Below are 20932 nucleotides of genomic sequence, written 5' to 3'. Positions count from 1 at the left end.
ATTGATGTTTTAAGCACCTTCTTGCTTCCCACTGTTGAAGAGCAATTCGGGGATGGCGATTGCATTTTTCAACACGATCGAGCACCTGTTCATAATGCACGGCCTGTGGCGGAGTGGTTACACGATAATAACATCCCTGCAATGGATTGTCCTACGCAGAGTCCTGACCTGAATCCTATAGAACACCTTTGGGATTTTTGGAACACCGACTTTGCGCCAGGCCTCATCGACCGACATCGATACCTTTCCTTAGTGCAACACTGCGTGAAGAATCGGCTACCATTCCCCATGAAACTTTCCCACACCTGATTGAACGTATGCCTGCGAGAGTGGAAGTTGTCATAAAGGGTGTGGGCCAATGCCACACTGAATTCTAGCATTACCGATGGAGGGCGCCACGAACTTGTAAGTCATTTTCAGCCAGGTGTCCGGATACTTTTGATCACATAGTGTATAAAGTAAAAATTTACTTCAAGCGGAAATTTACCTGCATTATTTTAAGCAATCCAGGTCTTTATGTATTCGATACCTGACATCCTGAATGACATGAACTGCAGCGAACAAACGTAAGAGATAAATATTAACTTTTACATGAGGAACTCAGACTCACATAAAGTGTACCGGAATAAGAACTTGGAATCTTTTTCAAATATGACGATACTGGAAACAGTCACAGTGGTTGGAATTTATATGCTATCGCTCGCCAGTCGAGAAAATGAATGTTTCAAATTGTGCATCCTTATCGGGAAGTGGGCATCTGATACCGCATAGCCGTACGGAATCACACAGCAAGCGCGCGCGCCGCACGCACACAGACACACACTCACACACACACACACACACACACACACACACACACACAAGGACAGTGGAAAGAGAGTGAGGGAGAGAAGAAAGCACGAGACACAAATCATGCACAATCAGTTCACCTGCAGTGATTAACGGATATCATCACGCAAGTCGCTTATTAAGCTTCTGCTATACAATGCGATACCAGGCTTCGTAGAACAATAAACATTTAAGAAGATCTTTATGGCCGCTTTCTTCTACTAATAATGTACATCACCGACTGTAATGCTATCTGAGCGCTGAGATACATTATTAGCAACAATTTTGTTGGAAGAATAAATTATCCGCATCTGCAGCCCATGGTTATTTTCCTAATTTTTCCGGTGTGAATATTACACGCCGCATTTGCCGTCAGGTGAAAATTGCTGCACGAGTTATTATATACGGTAGGTAAAAGACACGCCATAGGAAGCCGTTGATTGTACCCCGACTGTACTCGACTGCTTCTACAAACGAGCAGGTGATGCTGTGGCCACGTGTTACACGGTGTTTCATCGCTTCTCGCAGGTATCACTTATCTAAATTGGAGGTTGGCAGCCAATAGTTACATTCAACTGGAATTTACTGCAGGTAAAAGGAGAGTGTTTATACGTGATGGTTACCCGAGTGAGCGTCTAAGGTACACTGATCCTTGTAGCATTCCTGACTAATCGTACATATTTTTTGTGCGATAATTTACACGATTATCGTCTACAGCAGCTTTTAGTGAACGACAAACAATAAAGATTCATCGTGTTTCAGATATTTTGTCGAAATATAGGTTGCCTTTTATGTGCGTAGCTGATTCAGTTGACATTCCGGAGGTACGAGTTTGCACTTGTGATTTGTACCGAAACATTGACGAAATGCTTTCTGTCAGTCTGTTTCACGCCGTTTTGAGCATGGCCAGTGGCTGAAACAGCAACCGGAAATTAACAAAATATTTGTGGTCAAGGAAAACATACAACTAAATTGTGTAGTTACAACTGTGTCCTTTGGATCTTAGTTTGCGTTTCTGCAATATATTTCCATTTCTGGAGAAAGTTAAAAAGCACATAATTTTCAAGAGGCCCACGACTAACGAAGAAATAAGATGTTGAACCCCTCCTCGCGTTGATGAAGGCGTTAATTTCTTAATAAGACGAGTGTGGCCCACTCATAGGATCCCGATCACCTCATCGCTATGCAGCTGTATCTGATTTGAGTCTGGACAGTATGTTACGGACTTCAATTTGCCGTGGAGTAGAAGAGCTTATCACACAATTCGTGACCTCTACTGGCTTAATCTAAAATCTTTCCAATCCGTCTTACTATAAACTAGCCAATTAATACTGAAGCTAGTTTACTCCCCTTCCAATATTACTTTACTGTTCATCATTCCGCCGGCAGGAGTGGCCGAGCAGTTCCAGGCGCTACAGTCTGGAACCGCGAGACCGCTCCGGTCGCAGGTTCTAATCCTGCCTCGGGCATGGATGTGTGTGATGTCCTTATGTTGGTTAGGTTTAAGTAGTTCTAAGTTCTAGGGGACTGATGACCTCAGAAGTTAAGTCTCATAGTGCTGAGAGCCATTTTTTGTTCATCATTCCCTCTGCACTCGACATGAAATTGAATTATCAAGCCCAATTTTTGAATTCAACTCAAGTTCTCTATTGTTTACCAGTCGCCAAACAGAATTTCTTACCACAAACAGCAACTGTCACACCAGCTTAGAACAATATTCATTTCCGACAGTCCTTGCTGTGTGCAAATCTCAACTTCTCTCTCTCTCTCTCTCTCTCTCTCTCGGAACATCTAGACCACTAATTACGAAAATGTTTAAGCGCTGAAGGCGTGGGAAATCGAAGATACTCTCTAAACCCATCGACTAGCTACAGAAATTTTACAAAACCACACAAAAGACAGTAATATTAGACGAAAAATTCCTATTGGGAGCGGCCACTCGCGGTGTTTCCCTGTAGGATGAGGGCATGAACCACTGTTGCTGACTGAGAACCTATCATCTTCTTTGTATCATGGTTGAAAAACAGTTAAACTCCTGTGATGCACTAAATTTTCAGTATATTGTAAAAGTTATACTTGTCTCTAGCTCTCCTAGATGGCAGTTCATGTTGTCCAGGATGTCCGGAACGAATTCAAGTAGACTGGTAGCAGGAAGCTGTTGTTTGATATCAAACTGCACTTTAGATATCAGTGAGTTATGATGATAGGGGTTAACGTTTCATTATGTTGTCAAATAAAGACCTTCATTATGGTGCGGTCAGTTGTTGTCAACGTACCTGCGAACACTTAGGTTATGATTGTTACACAGTCTGTCACAGGTTGCTCTTCTTCAACACTTGATTGCAAAAAACGGTGATATAAAAACAAATTATAATTACACTGTCTGACAAGAAGACTGAAGCACCTATCGGTTGTTCCTTAGAAATCTGTACTTGATATTGTTTTTATATCAATGTGACATTTTACTTCCATTCTGCAGAGGGTAAAAACTGTAGGAAAAGACAGAGATTGGAATCCATCGAGTAAATAATTGAGGACGAAGGATGCATGTGCTATTCCGAGATGATGTGGTTGTCACAAGAGAGGAATTTGTAGCGGGCCACATAGAATCAGTCAGAAGACTAGTGACCCAAAAAAACTAATGACTGAAAAAAAACTGGCAAATGTGAATAGGACTCGTGCTCCAAGGATTCCGTATAATGGGGTATATTTGCAGGGTGAACATTAGTAAAACCGACAACAGCTGGGACGGATTCCTGGCTGCAAATGGAGGAAAAAAGGTCCTTTGAACATGAGTGTGAAAATGGACAGTGTTCATTCAACGACAACAAATGGTCCTGCAACACAACACAGAGCTGCATCGCATCCACATCACAACAAATATTCGAAGTGGCCTCCATGGGATTATAGGTGATAGGGACAGTAGCGGTTATCATGCAGCACACACATAATCCTACACCATGTTGGCGGCCCTCTTGCCTGCAGCTGGTACTACAGTTGGTCTCAATATCCTGAAGAACCCGGATCTCCAAATCTGATGTACTCACAGTCCACCGTCTCCATGCTCGTTCGTCTGTCTTAAAGGAACCAGGACCACACAAATGCCCAGAGAGGGCAGAGAAAATCTCCAGCTCGGCCAGGAATCGAACTTGGGACCCCGTGATCCAGTGGCACCAACGCTAGTGTATTCTCTTGATGGGGTAGTATACTTGTGCTTATTGTGTTGTGTGGAGTCAGTATTGAGGGGTGTTAGTCGCAATACACGAACGTTGTTTGTTGATTCGTGTATCGGCCAAGGACTGTTCGCATCCTCGATTTCGTAGTTATTTATCGGTTTGGTTGCCACGATTCTGATAGGCGTTCGGTTTTCAAACGATATTCAAGGTCCTCAGTAGGGGCAAGCTCGTGAAATTAGTTTCTTGGTAGTTGTTCTCTTTCCGCGTAGTTCGTTTGATTCATTCGTGTACTGTTGCAATTGGAAGTATCATAATCAACGCTGTTGGTCCGTGTTCTCAGTTGCTGTTTAATGAATTTTTCATTCTGTGACCATTTCCAGTTCACTGGCAGTGTATTTTCATGTATCGATATCGATACGGACAAGATGTCAGACCCGGGAATGAAGACTTATGAATCCTTTAAGTTCAATTTTTTCTGTAATATCGCATTCGGTCTTGTAATTTTGCATTTATTTTTATTAAATTTGGTGCTATTTTAACATGCTATGCCGACTGGCAATTGCAGACGCGTTGACCTTGTCTGCTCTTCTCCTTGTTTCCCTGTAGTTATTACTGGTAAGATTTGTCGGAAGTCTCCGGAGAAGAAAACGGGTATCCTTATTACACAGATGGCAAAACGGATATTTCGTGGGATATCAGAACCTCATCCGAAACAAATGAAGTGCAATCCTGCACCAATTACCAGTATTACTTTACTCTGAATCGTTACAGGTGCAGTCCGTGTTGTAGGCTTGGACTGTCAGGGAGTGTCCGTATGCAGAACGAGTAGTTCGTAAAGGACCTAGCGACGGCGCGGGTCTGCCTTAACGCCCGTTACCGTTAGATGGCAAAGGCATCGTTTCCACAGCGGCAGGGGACTCCACTTTACCATTGCTGAGCCAACTAGCACGAAATATTTGTTAATTGTATACACAAACCCGCTTCGCAAATCACTCTACCTTTTACTGAAAACCGGAACAAAATGACTATCGTACTTTCCGACATTTTTGACGGATTACGCATGTAATGTACGCCTGTAATGGCAGAATATTTTTTATGATATAATTACAAATTAACGCATTTAAGATTTTTTTCTTTACTTGCACTGTGAAATCTTACTTCTTGCCAAATTTCATGATACAAGGTCAACTGGAAGTACCTTATAGGCTTTGATGAATGAGTTTGCGAGTATCAAAAAATGGCTGTACTTTTTGATTACATTGACTTACAAGCTTGAATTTTGTACGCCGCCAAGATGTCAATATGTGACATACGAGGGTAACCCCAAAAGTAAGGTCTCCTATTTTTTATAAGTACATAGACCTGTTTATTTCTACAATGGTTTACATCAGTTTACAGCTTGCACATTTAGCTCTTTTTCGACATAATCACAATTTCTGTCGATGCATTTTTGTAGACGCTGTGGCAGTTTCTGTATGCCGATGTCATTCCAGCTCGCTGCCATGCTGTTCAGAAAATTATGAACTGGCGTGATTGTTACTTGGTCTCAGGTGTATGCCCAGGTTTCGCCACCCGTGACAATTGAGTGCAGAAAGTTGTCCTGTTCGGCTGCAAGGTGGTGAAGAAATGCGCGGGAATCATCAACTCATTGCCGCATGTGGTCCTCAGTCAGCATGCGTGGCACCCATCTTGCGCACACCTTCCGGTAGTTCAATGTTTCCGTTAAAATTTTGTGAGCGGTGCTTCGGGAAACCTCAGGAACTAACGTGCATAGATCATCCAGGGTGAGCCGGCCGGGGTGGCCGCGCGGTTCTAGGGGCTACAGTCTGGAACCGCGCGACCGCTACGGTCGCAGGTTCGAATCCTGCCTCGGGCATGGATGTGTGTGATGTTCTTAGGTTAGTTAGGTTTAATTAGTTCTAAGTTCTAGGGGACTGATGACCTCAGAAGTTAAGTCCCATAGTGCTCAGAGCCATTTGAACCATTCCATCCAGGGTGATCCACCGATTTCAACACTGTCTCCTCAGAAATTGACGGTCTCCCGCTCCCTTGTTCGTGGTGAATTTCGGTCCGACCAGCTGCAAACTCTGTACACCACTTACGAACATTTTTGACATCCATGCACGACTCACCATACACTCCCGCCAATTGGCGATGGAGTTCAATCGGCGCAGTGCCCTTTGCGTTCAAAAACCGAATAACTGCGCGCAATTCGCACTTGGCGGTAAGATCCAACGAGAGCTCCATTCTCAACGGCTGCCAAGCCAAGACTAGGCGCCTCAGCGCGGCGTGTGCTTGTTTACACACAGCACGTGAAGCACTCTTCATAACAGTGTGACCAACTGCCACACAAACAGAGATCTGTACTTACAAAAAAATAGGAGACCTTACTTTTGGGATTACCCTCGTGAATTTTAACTCGACCCTCTATCCATTCTTGAGAAAAAGCGGTCTTAAGGCACAAAGTAATTATAGAGATTAGCTGTCTATGTGCATTGATCTATATTAATGGGGCAAGTTGGAAACTTGTGGAGAACCAGGATTCGAAACCGGGTCTCCTGCTTACCAGGCAGACGCGCGGACCACTGCGGCATCTGCACACAGTGGTCACCACAGCGGCACGGACTACCACAGAACGCCTTCCGTCAGACCGATACCACACACTACTGATTTAGTGCTCCTGCTCATTAACACTTAGAATGCAACATTCATCTGAGAGGCGGATACGTTTGTTCCGCTGGAGACATTGAAAATCGTCCTAAGGTTCTAGTCAGTTGCGGGAGCCGTATTTGGTATTTTGTTGTAGTGTGGTGTCGATTTACCCACGAAAACTTGCTTTCATTCCAGGTCTATACCGCCTCACAGACGGATGTTCCAGGTACGGGGATAACCTCATTATTCGCGGAATCTCACCGATTCTCGTAAGAGTTCAAGCATGATGTGCATCTGCAATGAAGGGATCATTGGACGACATCATACATGGTGTCTGTTCTTTTGGACATGTCCGAAAGAACAGACGTCAGTCACACTACAAAGATTCCATTTTTATCGACTGCGGTCGGAACCCTAAAAATGAGCAGAGAAGGAAGTGTGGCCCCAAACGGAAACATCACACAGTGTTCATCTCACCTGGGAAGTGCAGAGCCTTGAGGCAGACGGCGAAGTCCCTCCTGTTGGCTCCTGGGAGGTCTTCTGGGACGAGTGGTGGCTCCAGAGGAAGCTCTTGGCTGGAGGGTGCGCAGGGTTGGTCAGCAGTCACCGAAACTGACGCCACCTGCACCAGAATACCAAAACCAACTCACTCAGATAGAAAAGACAGCCAAATATATGGCTTACATTATGAAACCATCTCTACATTTGTTTGGATATTTGTGCCTTCGTCATTAAATAAAATTATGAAAGAATGAGCAGCACAGTCCTCGAAGGCTGGAAAGAAATCCCTTATAGGAACATTGCAAGCTAGATGAGTACGTAGCGTTTATTCTAATACCAGATGTAACACTTCTCCCACTCTTGCTCTAAATGATGAGCCAGAACATTATAACCGCCCGTGTAATAGCATCTTGGTCTTCCTTTCGGGCGTAATATAGCAGAGATTCAGTGCGGCATGGATTGGTAGATTTCTGGAGGATTGTGGACCCACACTACCTACGCAAAGATCACGTAATTCCCGTAAATTTGAGCTGGCGGTATGTGGGTGCGAGATGGCATCTGGTAGAGTGCAAGACGTTTTCCACCGGTTCATATCAGACGAATTTGATAGGCAAGACATCACAATTATTTCACTACCATTCTCTCCGAAACACTGTAGCACGATTTGGCTTTGTGACATAGACAGTTAGCCTACTGGAAAATGTCATCGCAGTTACAGAAGACATCAAGCGCACAAGGATGCAGGTGCTGCGCAGTGATGTTGACTTTAGTGTACTGCGGTCATGGTGCCGTCGATTACTACCTCAGGTCCCACGGAAACAGAAGTGAATGGCCCCATATCATAATACTGCTTTCACCATTCTACGTTCGTGGCATAGTGCATCTTCCGAGAAGCTGTCCGACTGGTTGATGGCTTCCCCCGAGACGACCATCGGCTTGGTAGGACAAGAAACGTAATTCATCGGACAGGATGATACGGTTTCATCGATTCACGGACCAATGTTATTGATCTCGTGCGCCTTGGAATAATGATTTACTGTGTCATTGTGCGAACGTGGAAAGACATGGACGTCGTCTGCTTTGAAGCCCCCCGCTGAATGATGTACTCTTAAACACTTAGAGCCTGCACCAATATTCTATTTTGTCGTCAGATCTGCCAGAGATCGCCGCCTATCGTGCTTGGCGTCGAATCTCGCTGTGGACGGCACTCATAATGTTTTGGCTCGTTAGTGTATTTAATTACGTTTATTTAGCAGTCGAAGGTAAATCAAGGTCATCGGATATTATTGTTGTGGATGACGAAGTTACGTACAAGTGAACAAAGGAAGATTAAAAGCTGTTACTTTGTGTCTGTTGCCAATCCTATATCTAGCTTTCGACCTTGGTGTTCCAAAAAGAATATACGTATTTCGAATGCATATATTTATTAAACTTTAAGGCATACGAATTTGAAACTTTACAGACATATTTACGAACTTCTCAAACTCAGATTACAAACGTTCAATATGTCCTCCATCAGCGACACGAACTGTATCACATCGATACTCAAATTCCTCCCATACACGGGCAAGCATGTCCGTCATCACTGATGTTATGGCAGTACGGATCCGGTTCTTCAACTTTTCCAGGTTCTGTGGGAGTGGTGGTACATAAACGAAACCCCACAGGAAGAAGTCAGAGGGTGTCAAATCCGGTGACCGTGGAGCCCAGCTGAGAAATCCTAAGTCGCCAGCTCCATGACGACAAATCCGGCGGTTCGGTAGAGTTTTTCATTCAGATATTCACGCACTTAGCGACTCCAGTGAGGGATGCCCCGTCTTGTTGAAAAACGAAGTTGTCTTCGTGCAGCCACGGGAACAACCAGTTTTGTAACATAGCGAGATACTGCTGACCGTTAACCGTGTTTCCATCAAAGAGGAATAATCCGTAAACAGATGATCGGGATATCACACAAAACACATTGACTATGGGCGAATCTCGTACACGTTCAATGGCTGCCTGTGGGTTCTGTGCGCCCCAAATTCGAACATTGTTTTTGTTTACCATGTGGAAAGTCGCTTCATCACAGAACTCGATGCGTTGTGCGAACGTGTTATCGTTGTCAATAGCATCAAGATTCTCGTTACAAAATGCCACACGTTAGCGTTTGTCAGGAGGACGCAGAGCTTTTAACTTGTACGGCCTCATAACCAATCGCCGTCTCAAAACGCGCCAAATTATTGTTGCAGGCAGTGGTAACTCCCGACTGGCACGACGAGTTGATTTTGAAGGACTACGTTGGAAAGCAGTTTGAATTCGTGCAACAATTTCTTCAGGAACACGAGGGCGGCCAGGAATCTTTCCTTACATACACATCCTGTATCTAGAAACTCTCGATACCATCTGCGAATGTTCCACCTATTCGGAAGATCAATTTGGTACCTCAACCTGAAATGCCTTTGCACTGTAATCACCGAATTGCATTTCGCAATCTCGAGAACACAAAATGATTTCTGTTGCGGAGTAGCCATTTTAAACAAGTGACGGTTACCAAGCGAAACGAAGACAGCTGACATCTATCGGCTATTAATACAAACTAGACTATGTATTCGTTTCTCCAATAGCCGAGCCGAGCCGCAGCGATCGATAGTTTGGACGAAATAATACTTTGTAATACGTATATTCTTTTTGAAACACCCTGAATTTTGCAGCGTTTAACTTTGAAATTCCTACACTGCTGCAAAAAAATTAGTACATCTGCAAAGGCAGCTTGGATTTTGATCCGATGACGGCATTTGGCGTATGGGTAGCAGATGTACTGGTAATGGTTTTAACGCCGTCCGCCAAGGGATAGCATAGTGGCACAGTTACCAGAGCGCGATCTGTATCTACCCTTTAACAGGGAAAGCTCACAGCCAGAAGGCCATGGAGATGCACTCGCGATTCCTACAGCCAACATAGCGAGTTTGAAACGGGTCAAATTGTGGCCTTTCGAGTGGCGGGTTGGTCCTTCCGGAGAATTGCCAGAAGAGTTGGATCCACTGCATCAGTTGTGCAACGCTAGTATCTGTGGTCACGTGAGCGATCTTGCATGTTGTAACCTGAGAACTGGCCGCCTAGAACTGGTAGAAGGTAAGGAGAGCTATGTGCCCCAGCAAAGGGCCGGATGTGGGCAGAGCCCAGTAGGGGGAATTTTGGCGACAGACGGTCACTTTGGACAGACAATGTTCGAAGGAAAGGCGGAGTGTCAGATAGTCTTAAAGAAGGCTAAATTACAACTCTGTGAACTTCGACAGGAAATAAGTTGCACATTAAAGTGAATCTGAATACATCTGCAGTCTCAGAAAAATGAATACGTCCGATGGCACAACAGTATTTTAATATCTTTGAAGCTACAGAATTTAACATTTCACAGCGAATAAACATTTTCACAGTGAACCTCCGAATTAACAACTTTTAAACGCTGCAAGCGATTTCAACATACGATATCTCAGATGATAGCATTGCGCTATAGCTATCATCCCTGAAAGCTATTTATCTGTATCTATTTTATTTGTTGATTACCACGTCTTTTATATCATTTTCGCTATGCAAATGTTTGTCAGAACATCATATCCTCCACAATTACGCAGCAAATGAACACTGAATGAATACTCCATACTTTGTTATGCTTGTGTATTTATTTAACGTCAAGTTTACTATTTTGCCAGTAACCTCATTCAAATGTTGATGGCAAGTGCTGTTAAAAAACTACGATGAGTTAAATTGGTCAGCCGCATGTTTTAGCGGCCACCACTTCTGAAAAGAGAACCAAAAGACGTTTCTGTTAAGAAGGCATAATAATTGAAATAAATGGTTGTAGCTCCATCATAAGTTGCATTGATAAGTATCTTTTTGTATTTCTTGATGGTGACTAGTTTTGGACACCTGTGTCCATTTTCAAAGCATCCATCTGACGAATACATCCAATAGCCTATTTGGAAAAACTGCCCCTACAGTGATGATCAAAGTGACACTATGGCCAACTAAACAACAGTAAATACGCCACATAGGATAGACACCAGAGAACTGATTTTGCTGCATAGGATATCGCCTGTATTTGTCACACATACGATACGGATGTTTTGAAAATGGGTGCAGGTGTCCGAAACTAGTCACCACCAAGAAATGATGGTTCAAATGGCTCTGAGCACTATGGGACTTAACATCTATGGTCATCAGTTCCCTAGAACTTAGAACTACTTAAACCTAACTAACCTAAGGACATCACACAACACCCAGTCATCACGAAGCAGAGAAAATCCCTGATCCCGCCGGGAATCGAACCCGGGAACCCGGACGTGGGAAGCGAGAACGCTACCGCACGACCACGAGCTGCGGACCAAGAAATGAAGACAGATCCTTATCAATGCAACTTATGTCACAGCTACAGACATTTATACCAATCATTAAAAAAGTTGCAGACCTATTTCTCACCTGCAGCATGCTGCTAGTTTTTGCATAAATAATTGTTTAAATAACATTTAGCTATAATCTGTATTCATTTAATGTGAGTGCACTTGTGCAAGAATACTGGCTTATTTATCTGTGAACCAACTATACTTGCATTTATTGTAAATGGTCTGAATGTAATCGAAAGTGTACAACATTTCATTATATAAATATGGTTGCAATATATTAGTTTAATCTGGAAAGTAATCGAGAGGAGTCAAATCATGTCTGTAGCATGTAAGATCGATATATTTTTGGTGGGGATAACCCTCAGCGATTGGAAAAGCAGACAGTAGTGGAACACCCTAGGGAGTCTGTTGGAGACTGGGACTTTTAGAGTGAAGTGCTCATGGAAGCGATTCCGGAACTTTTACGTTTGTGCTGGAAGAAGACAGACCTGCCTGTGGTAATGCACGTGGTTCAGACGTGTAGGTGATAGACTGTGGGTGGTGAACAGCCGTTGTGAGATTTTAACTTTTGACGACACTTTCAGTTAGATCCTCAATGTTCGTTCTGGAAGAAGGCAGACCTGCCTGTGGTGTCGTGTGGTTTTTGATGGAGTGGATGATACATTCTGGGTGGTGGACGTCAGGTAACATACTTTAATTTACATTTCAAGAGGTCTGAATGTGCTCATTAGTACGATTCTAACTGTTGCTGTTTGATTTACGGAACTGGGTATAGACAGAGCATGAGTTACTGTTATTTGTATTGCAAGTGATAATTTGCAAATCATCATGTTGAAACCTCAACTGTTTTGAGCTGGTGAACATTTAGTGTATCGAAATTACGAAATGCACGTAATTTTCGTGTATCTACGACTACAATTTACTTTGAGGATTTTGCTACCATTCTCATACTACCAACGTAACTTTACAGCATTTGGTAAGGGGATTTTCTGTCTGTGTTTTAACATATCGTAGGACCACTTCTGTATTATTTGAGATGTCCTTCCTTGAATAACCATTATTCAACATAATTCTCAGCCGTCTGCATCAATTACAGACGTTATAATTTCATCAATTATAGGCATTAGAACAGAGCCCTTGTTGTTAAATTATTCATTTAACATTTATTTTGTATTTATGTGTATTTTAGCAACTCGCAAGTTTAGCCTATGCATAGACTGACTGCAGGATCACAGCTATAGGTTATTATTTACAGCGAATTAGCTGCAGGGTATGTAAGCTCGACCCTATGACTACATCGAGGAATTCGTTTTTAAACAGAGCCGTGCATAGCCCATGTACCGAAAGTATGAGCAATATCAAGCAAAGGAGGAACTCATTTGCTCGTATGGGATGCTGTTCGGAAGAGCAACTACTCGGCAGTGACTTTTAGTTACAATCGCAACCTATAGACAAGGTTCTGGACGTCCACGCAGCACAGACGCCAGCCAGAATCGTCGTATTGTAAGGACAGCAATGGCAGATCGTACAGCTACCACAGCACGGATAAGAGGGCTTGTGAGCTCAGGTGTGTCAACAGGAACTGTTGTGAACCGGTTATTAGCAGTGGGACTGCGGGCACGCACACTTTTAGCCCGACTTCCCACAGCAATGACGTGCACTGCTTGACTGGTGCTGTCAGAGGATCATTTGGAAGATGGAATGGCACGCCATGGTCTGTTTTGATTCTGACTGTAGGTAAATGACGGTCGTTTGCACATACAACATAGCCCTGGTGAGTACTGTCCTGTAGAGCTCATTCGTCCAAATATACTGGCCCCACACCAGGCCTTATGATCTCATTTACCTTCGGTGTTTCTGGAGGGGACGTTACCCAGCATTCGGTTGATGCAGAATGTTGTTATAAGCGTTCTTTTGCCGCCTACGCACTACTTGTGAAACAACATGCTCTGTAGGACGTGCCACAACTTCCCTGGCCAGTACGATATATGGACTTGTCTCTAGTCGAGCACGTGTATCGAAATTACGAAATGCACGTAATTTTCGTGTATCTACGACTACAATTTACTTTGAGGATTTTGCTACCATTCTCATGATACTACCAACGTAACTTTACTGCATTTGGTAAGGGTATTTTCTGTCTGTATTTTAACATATCGTAGGACCCCGTTCATTACCTTTTTTTTTAATCGCACTTCCACTTCTTACCTTCCAATGGCTTTTATATCACGTTCAATAATCACTATATTCAGTATAAGTCGTTTCATTTGACATTCTCTGTACCGCCTTCGCGCCACATTACCATATTCGACCTTCGGCTCCTAATTTCTGACTCATAATGACTACTTTAACATGCGCAGTTGCTCAGCTCCAAAAAAACTCTCATTTCTGAGATGACAATGGCGCGAGAAATGACTCGTATCAACCATCAAATCTCACAGAACTACATGAACGGGTGGAGCAGACGTGGCATAGCGTAACGCAGGACAGTATCTGCCATCGATCTACTGGATGCCAGAGGCAGCACCTCACTGCCACCCGTGGAGGCTACACCACGTACTGGTAGAGTGTTTCAGCATAGGCCGATACCTGGTATCTCAGAACCCTTTGGCTATTCATCTGTAAATGTAATCATTTCATGTATCCCATATGCACTATTGCAACAGCAAATCTTGAGTGAATTGGAAAGCTCTAATAGGGTGCGCAAATTTTTTGCGGCAGTGTATAATGTGCTTAGTTATAGCTAACAGTTGATAAGTACGAGTAATATTTGCAATTAAAGCCACTATCATACAATTTCAACTTAACAATATTTGAATTCACACTCATATTCGTCATCGTCTTTGTAACACTAGTTTCATTCTGCTTATCGTCGCTCTAGAACATTTACTTAATCTTAAATCACAGGCTATTTCAGACAAGTACCATTTCTCATAACGTGCTTGCGATTGTTAATGTTAAACAAAGGAGGCACTAACCTTCCCATACGGGACGGCCGGTGGTGGCCGAGCGGTTCTAGGCGCTTCAGTCTGGAACCGCACGACCGCTACGGGAAGGTTGGTTCAAATGGCTCTGAGCACTATGGGACTCAACATCTTAGGTCATAAGTCCCCTAGAACTTAGAACTACTTAAACCTAACTAACCTAAGGACATCACACACACCCATGCCCGAGGCAGGATTCGAACCTGCGACCGTAGCAGTCCTGCGGTTCCGGACTGCAGCGCCAGAACCGCACCGCCACCGCGGCCGGCTGTGGATTAAAGTTAAGTATTATATCAACTACGTACTTTATTTGCTACTATTAATTCCCTTAACTGTTCCAGACTTCACGTCTGTCAGCGTGTAATTAAACGCGTGCATTTCGACTTCCTCTAGCAACACAGTGTTGGCTCTTCTGCCAACACTACAACCTGTATGCTGGATTGTGATTATCCAAACCTTTCGGACCACATTTTGTTCCAGTCCGCGCCGACCACGCCTCTCCGCTGACTTTGTTATTATTTGCATACGTGATGTGTTCTGTTAGTGTCCGACAGTAGCTCGGATCCTCTTCCCCGCCTGAATATTGATTTGGAGTATAAGTCGTACTCAGGCTTCGTAGGACGCCTGTATCTCGCTGCCACGGAGGTAATCGAACTCAGTTGCATAAGATGATGATGAGGTCCCATACTCCGTGGAGCGTAGGGGACGATGCGGGAGACCCGCACCGCCGTAGTAGGTAAGGTCCTAGCGGAGATGGTTTGCCATTGCCTTCCTCCGACCGTGATGGGGATGAATGATGATGATGAAGATGACACAACACCACCCAGTCATCTCGAGCCAGGAAAAATTCCTGACCCCGCACGCGGAAAGTGAGAACGCTACCACAAGACCACGAGTTGCGGACCAGTTACATAAAATGGCACGAGAACAACAATGGCAGCAAGTACACATAACAGAAAAGCACATACAGCAAAAAGACGGTTGGTTCGATCGTCGAATTGCTGTCCTTAAAATGGAAGCAACAACTCAGCAGAACACCTGACGACAGTCCATTGATGAACCTATTGGAACTTACAAACGAAGGGAAGGTAAGGCGTGCGAGAACTGAACTATCCCTCCGAGCCGCCAGTTTCCCTGCTCCCTAATATACACTGCTCAAAAGAATTGAACATCAGTCTGAGCATCTGCCATACACCATTGCCCAATAACTGACGACTGGGTACGTTACCAAATTATATCTCTATCTTTCGCAAGTTAAGTACGCAAATAAACATCATTATAAAAACGTCTTAGCCATCTTTGCATCTTCGAGGTACTTAACAAGAACTGAAATATCCGACAGGCGTGTAAAACAAAGGGGAAACAGTCATTTATCCTATCAACCTGGGTGCTTTTCATTGGACTTTGAGAGCGTCAGTATCGTGTAGGCTCTCCGTGAGCGTCTATCATCGCCCGGCACCTACGTAGCACGCTCCGTAAAAGCTTACGGAGGTCACGCTGTGATGTACGTTCCCATTCTTCAACGGGAGACAATGAGAATTCTTGGTGAGTCCGTGGTGGAACAGCAAGACCACAAACACGCCTGTCAGGCATGTACCACATACATACGGTGAGGTTTAAGTAGGGACTCACCGCCAGCCCTTCCATTACTTCAATGTCCAGGCTTGGGAAGACGTCCGTGGTGACGCCCGCAACATGGGCTCTGGCACTGTCATGCATGAGAAGGAATTCAGGGCCTGCCGGCCGGAGGGGTCGAGCGGTTCTAGGCGCTACAGGCTGGAACCGCGTGACCGCTACGGTCGCAGGTTCGAATCGTGCCTCGGGCATGGATGTGTGTGATGTTCTTAGGTTAGTTAGGTTCAAGCAGTTCTAAGTTCTAGGGGACTGATGACCTCAGACGTTATGTCCCATAGTGCTCATAGCCATTTGAACCAATTCAGGGCCACTACAACATGCAGCAGACACCGGGTGGTTTAACAAGTTCTATGTACTGCCTGATGGTAAGGCGACCATGACAAAGGCAAGATCCGTACGACTGTCAAATCTGTTACCTCCCAGAGTAGCGTTACCGAATCTACTTGAATAACGAAAACAAAAGCAGCGCCTGTATTTGAAGCTAACGTCGTTTATTCTTTTCCTCGCATGCTTATCTTCAGGCCCCGAACGTAACCTGTCATCCACAAACGTTTTCATGTGCAATGAACAGCGGGCATACGAAAACCGTGATCTGGTCGGATGAGTCCCGATTTCAGTTGGTAAAAGGTAATCGTAGGGTTCTAGTGGGACGGAGACCCACGAAGACATGAACAAAAGTTGTCGACAAGGCACTGTGCAAGCTGGTAGTGACTCCATAATGGTGTGCGCTATGTTTACATGGAATGGACTGCGTCCTCTGTCCAACTGCATCGATTATTGACAGGAAATGTTTACGTTCGGCTACTTGGAGATCACTTACAGCCATTCATGGACTCCATGTTCCCAAACGACGACGGAATTTTTGTGGATGATTCGAATGGTTCAAATGGCTCTGAGCACTATTGGACTTAACATCGGAGGTTATCAGTCCCCTAGAACTTAGAACTACTTAAACCTAACTAACCAAAGGACATTACATACATCCATGCCCGAGGCAGGATTCGAACCTGCGACCCATAGCAGTCGCGCGGTTCCAGACTGAAGCACCTAGAACCGCTCGGCCACCGCGGCCGGCTTTTATGGATGACAATGTGTCATGTCACTGGGCTTCGTTTGAAGATGTTCTGAACAACTCTAGCGGATGATTTGACCAACCAGATCGTCTGACACGAATCCCATGGAACATTTACAGGACATAATCAAGAGATCAGTTCGTGCACAACATCCTGCACCGGCAACGCTTTCGCAGTTGTGGACGGCTGTAGAGGCAGCATGGCTCAGTATTTCTGCAGGGGACATGTAATGACTTGTTGTGTCCATGCCACGTCTAGTTGCTGCATAACGCCAGGCAAAAGGAGGTCCGAAACGATATTAGGCAGGTATCCCATGACTTTCGTCAGCTCGGTGTACGTGTCCTCTAATTATTTTGAGCAGTGTAGCTACGTTAAGCGGCTAACTACGGTTATTGGGTGGTGCGTCTTTACTTTAAATGTTGAAAGTCCGATATTTCAATGTAAACCTGGGGTCACAAAGCAGCAAGTCAAAAACAACAAAAAACGGACTCCCCCAAGGATCCGTAATCGCTCCACTGCTTTGTAATCTTTACATCAGTTACATGATAGACACTGAGAAAAGTAAGTTTTGCTACGCTGATGACATGGCTATAGTTACTCAAAGCAAATGGCTAGAAGATGGTGAAAGAGCTCTAATTGCTGACCTAGAAGTACTAAACCAGTATTACAAAAAATGGAGACTGTGCCCAAACCCAAATAAAACAGAGACCTGCGCCTTCCATTTTAATAACAGACTAGCGGACAGAGAACTAAATATTACTTTCCGCGGAAAACGAATTAAACATAACAAATTTCCCAAATATTTAGGCATAACTCTTGACAGGTCACGTATCTTCAAGAAACACCTGGAACTAACTAGCCAGAAACTGAAAACCCAAAATATCATCCAGAGTTTAGCAGGTACCACATGGGGAGCGGATGCAAATACACTACGTGTTGCAGCAGTATCACACGTCTATTCCGCGGCAGAGTACTGTGCCTCTGTGTGGAGTAGGAGTGCCCATGTAAAGAAGATTGACGCCCAGATCAATGAAGCCATGAGGACAATAACAGGGACACGAAAGTGAACACCTCTAGAATGGCTTCATGTCCTCTCAAACATCACTCCGCCTGAAATCCGTAGACAGCAAGCAACAATTCAGGAATGGCAAAAAATAAATCATGCAGATAAGGCAAGAGTACTACCGGTACACCAAGTACTAGATGACCGCTGTCGATATCGCCTTAAATCAAGAGCGCCTATATGGGAAGACAGAACACTTGCCCAAGGAAATACCTATGACTGCCACAAATTCTGGAAAACCAAGTGGAACAATAGTGGCGTTAACCGACACAATATAGAGGACCCCAGCCAACAACTCCCAGGAGTGCAGCTTCCTCGTAAAATCTGGTGCCAGCTTAACCGTGTGATAACTGGACACGCGAGAACTAAATCCATGGTGTACAAATGGGGCGCCAATGATAACCCAATGTGTGACTGTGAAACTGATGAACAAACATTACAACATCTAGTGCAAGATTGCCCACTGCGAAGATTCTGTGGTGACTGGAGAGAGACTTCGTGGAGACCAGCCCTGCTGCCATTAAATGGCTGTCACATTTGGACATAACTTTTTGACGAATTGTAGCTGTGATTATATTTCAACTTTGCTCAGATTTAATAATGACTGGTGTTTGTTCTGTTTCTATTATTATGTAGGTGTGTACATGTATATTTGTATTTATACGAGGGCTATCCACAAAGTACATTACGTTTTGGAATTAAAAATAAATAAAGTATTGGGATTTTTTTATATACAGATGAAAGCCACACTTAAATACTACTTTTCTACATAGTTGCCATTTAAATTAAGGCACTTATCGTAGCGATGGACGAGCTTGGAAATTCCTTCGTCGTAAAATTCGGCCGCCTGCGCCTTCAATCACGTGGTTACCTCTTCTTGAAGCTGTGCGTCGTCATCAAAACGCTGAATAGCCAACCACTTCTTCATTGCTGGGAATAAGTGGAAGTCGCTCGGTGCCAGGTCGGAACTGTACGGCGGATGAGGAAACAACTCCCACTTAAAAGATTCGAGAACTTCACGAGTGGCATTTGCCGTGTGGGACCGGGCGTTGTCGTGAATCAGCAAGATCTTTAAGCCCAACTTTCCCCTGCGGTTGTTTTGTATTGCACTTCTGAGGTTGTGCAGAGTTTGGCAATACCTTTGAGAGTTTATTGTAGTGCCTCTTTCCAGGAAATCCACAAAAATCACACCTTTTCTGTCCCAAAAGACAGTCGCCATCACCTTCCTTGCCGACATTGTCTGCATGCATTACTTGGGTTTTTGGGGGGAATTTGTGTGCCCCCACTGCATTGACTGCAATTTTGTCTCGCAGTTCACATGCTGAAACCATGCTTCGTCACCAGTAACGATGCGACCGAGTAATGAGTCGCCATCTTTCTCGTAAGCGTCCAAAAACGTTAACGCTGCAGCCATTCGCTGATTTTTGTGAATCTCTGTCAAAATATTTGGTATCCATCTTGCAGAAAACTTGTGGTAACCAAGCTTTTCGGTAATGATTTCGTGCAACAAACTTCGTGAAATTTGTGGAAAACTCATAGAGAGTTCCGTTATTGTGAAATTACGGTTTTCACGGACCGCGGCATCGACTTTTTCAAGTTCGGCAATCACTATGCTGGGTCTTCCACTTCGCTCTTCGTCGTGAACGTTAGTTCGGCCATTTTTAAATTTTATGACCCATTGACGCACTCCACCTTCAGTGATTATGTTGTCCCCATACACTTCACAAAGCTGCCGATAGATTTCTATCGGTGTACAGTTTTTTGCAGTCAGAAACCTTATTACAGCACGTACTTCACACTTCGTGGCATTTTCAATTAACGCTGACATTTCAAACTGTCACAGTAACTCAACGGAGTACAGCACGAACCTCTCACTAGCACGGCAGGATGCCGACTGAGCGGCGGAATGCCATGACACCAAAATGGCCGCGCTAGCCCCGCCCCTAACGGACACAAACGAAAACGTAATGTACTTTGTGGATAGCCCTCGTATGTTATGTTATGTAAATTTCGATGTCAATACCGCAGTTGCACTGGTAAAGCCATACGATAAATAATAATAGAACTTTAAAAGCCATACGATAAATAATAATAGAACTTTAAATGTAAAGTTAACTCGCAGACGCACCTGGTCGACGGTGAGGTTTGCAGGCAGCGAGCAGGAGAGCAAGTAGGGCTGGGAGTCGGGGTCGCCGTCGCCCCACTGTGCGGGCCAGAGCGCCGTGGGCTGCGCCTCCAGCAGCACGGTGGCCGAGTCCCCGGTCAGCCGCAGCCGGCAGAAGAGGCGCTGCTGCCGGCGGCCGCCCACCGCCAGAAGCCGCAGGTACTGGAAGTCGCGCAGCCGGCGGTCGCCGTGTGCAGACAGCAGCCACGCCCCGCTGCCCGGCACCCTGGCCCACTGGCGAGCCACCGGCCACACAGCTGTCCCCACGTCAGGCGGCAGCCAACCTGGAGCACCACATCTTTCGTCTACAGTCATTCCTTCCAATCGTATATTAATTGCTGTCGTAATGAAATTTACTACCCCAACAATACATGAAACTTCTGCTAAGTGTAATGAGAAAATAGCTAAATCTAGTGATTAGGGTCTAGTGACGCATAGACGATGCTGTCATTAGGGGAACAGAACGCGCTAGGATTG

General features: G+C 44.6%; 1 protein-coding gene across 1 annotated transcript in view; it reads right to left on the bottom strand.

The window, feature by feature from the left end:
- LOC124775275 overlaps positions 1-20515 on the bottom strand; it is a gene marked incomplete at its 5' end in the record, with an annotated part of 58514 nt that extends 37999 nt beyond the window's left edge. Inside the window, 2 exons of the mRNA XM_047250113.1 lie at positions 7134-7278; positions 20420-20515. Of these exons, the coding sequence (XP_047106069.1) occupies positions 7134-7278; positions 20420-20515 (241 nt within the window). The remainder of the gene's footprint in view (positions 1-7133; positions 7279-20419) is intronic.
- Positions 20516-20932: the final 417 nt, after the last annotated feature.

This window comes from Schistocerca piceifrons, chromosome 2, assembly GCF_021461385.2.
Source record: "Schistocerca piceifrons isolate TAMUIC-IGC-003096 chromosome 2, iqSchPice1.1, whole genome shotgun sequence".
Classification (NCBI taxonomy): domain Eukaryota; kingdom Metazoa; phylum Arthropoda; class Insecta; order Orthoptera; family Acrididae; genus Schistocerca; species Schistocerca piceifrons.
Note: the sequence above shows the minus strand (reverse complement) of the source record. Positions and strands in the feature narration are given on the sequence as shown.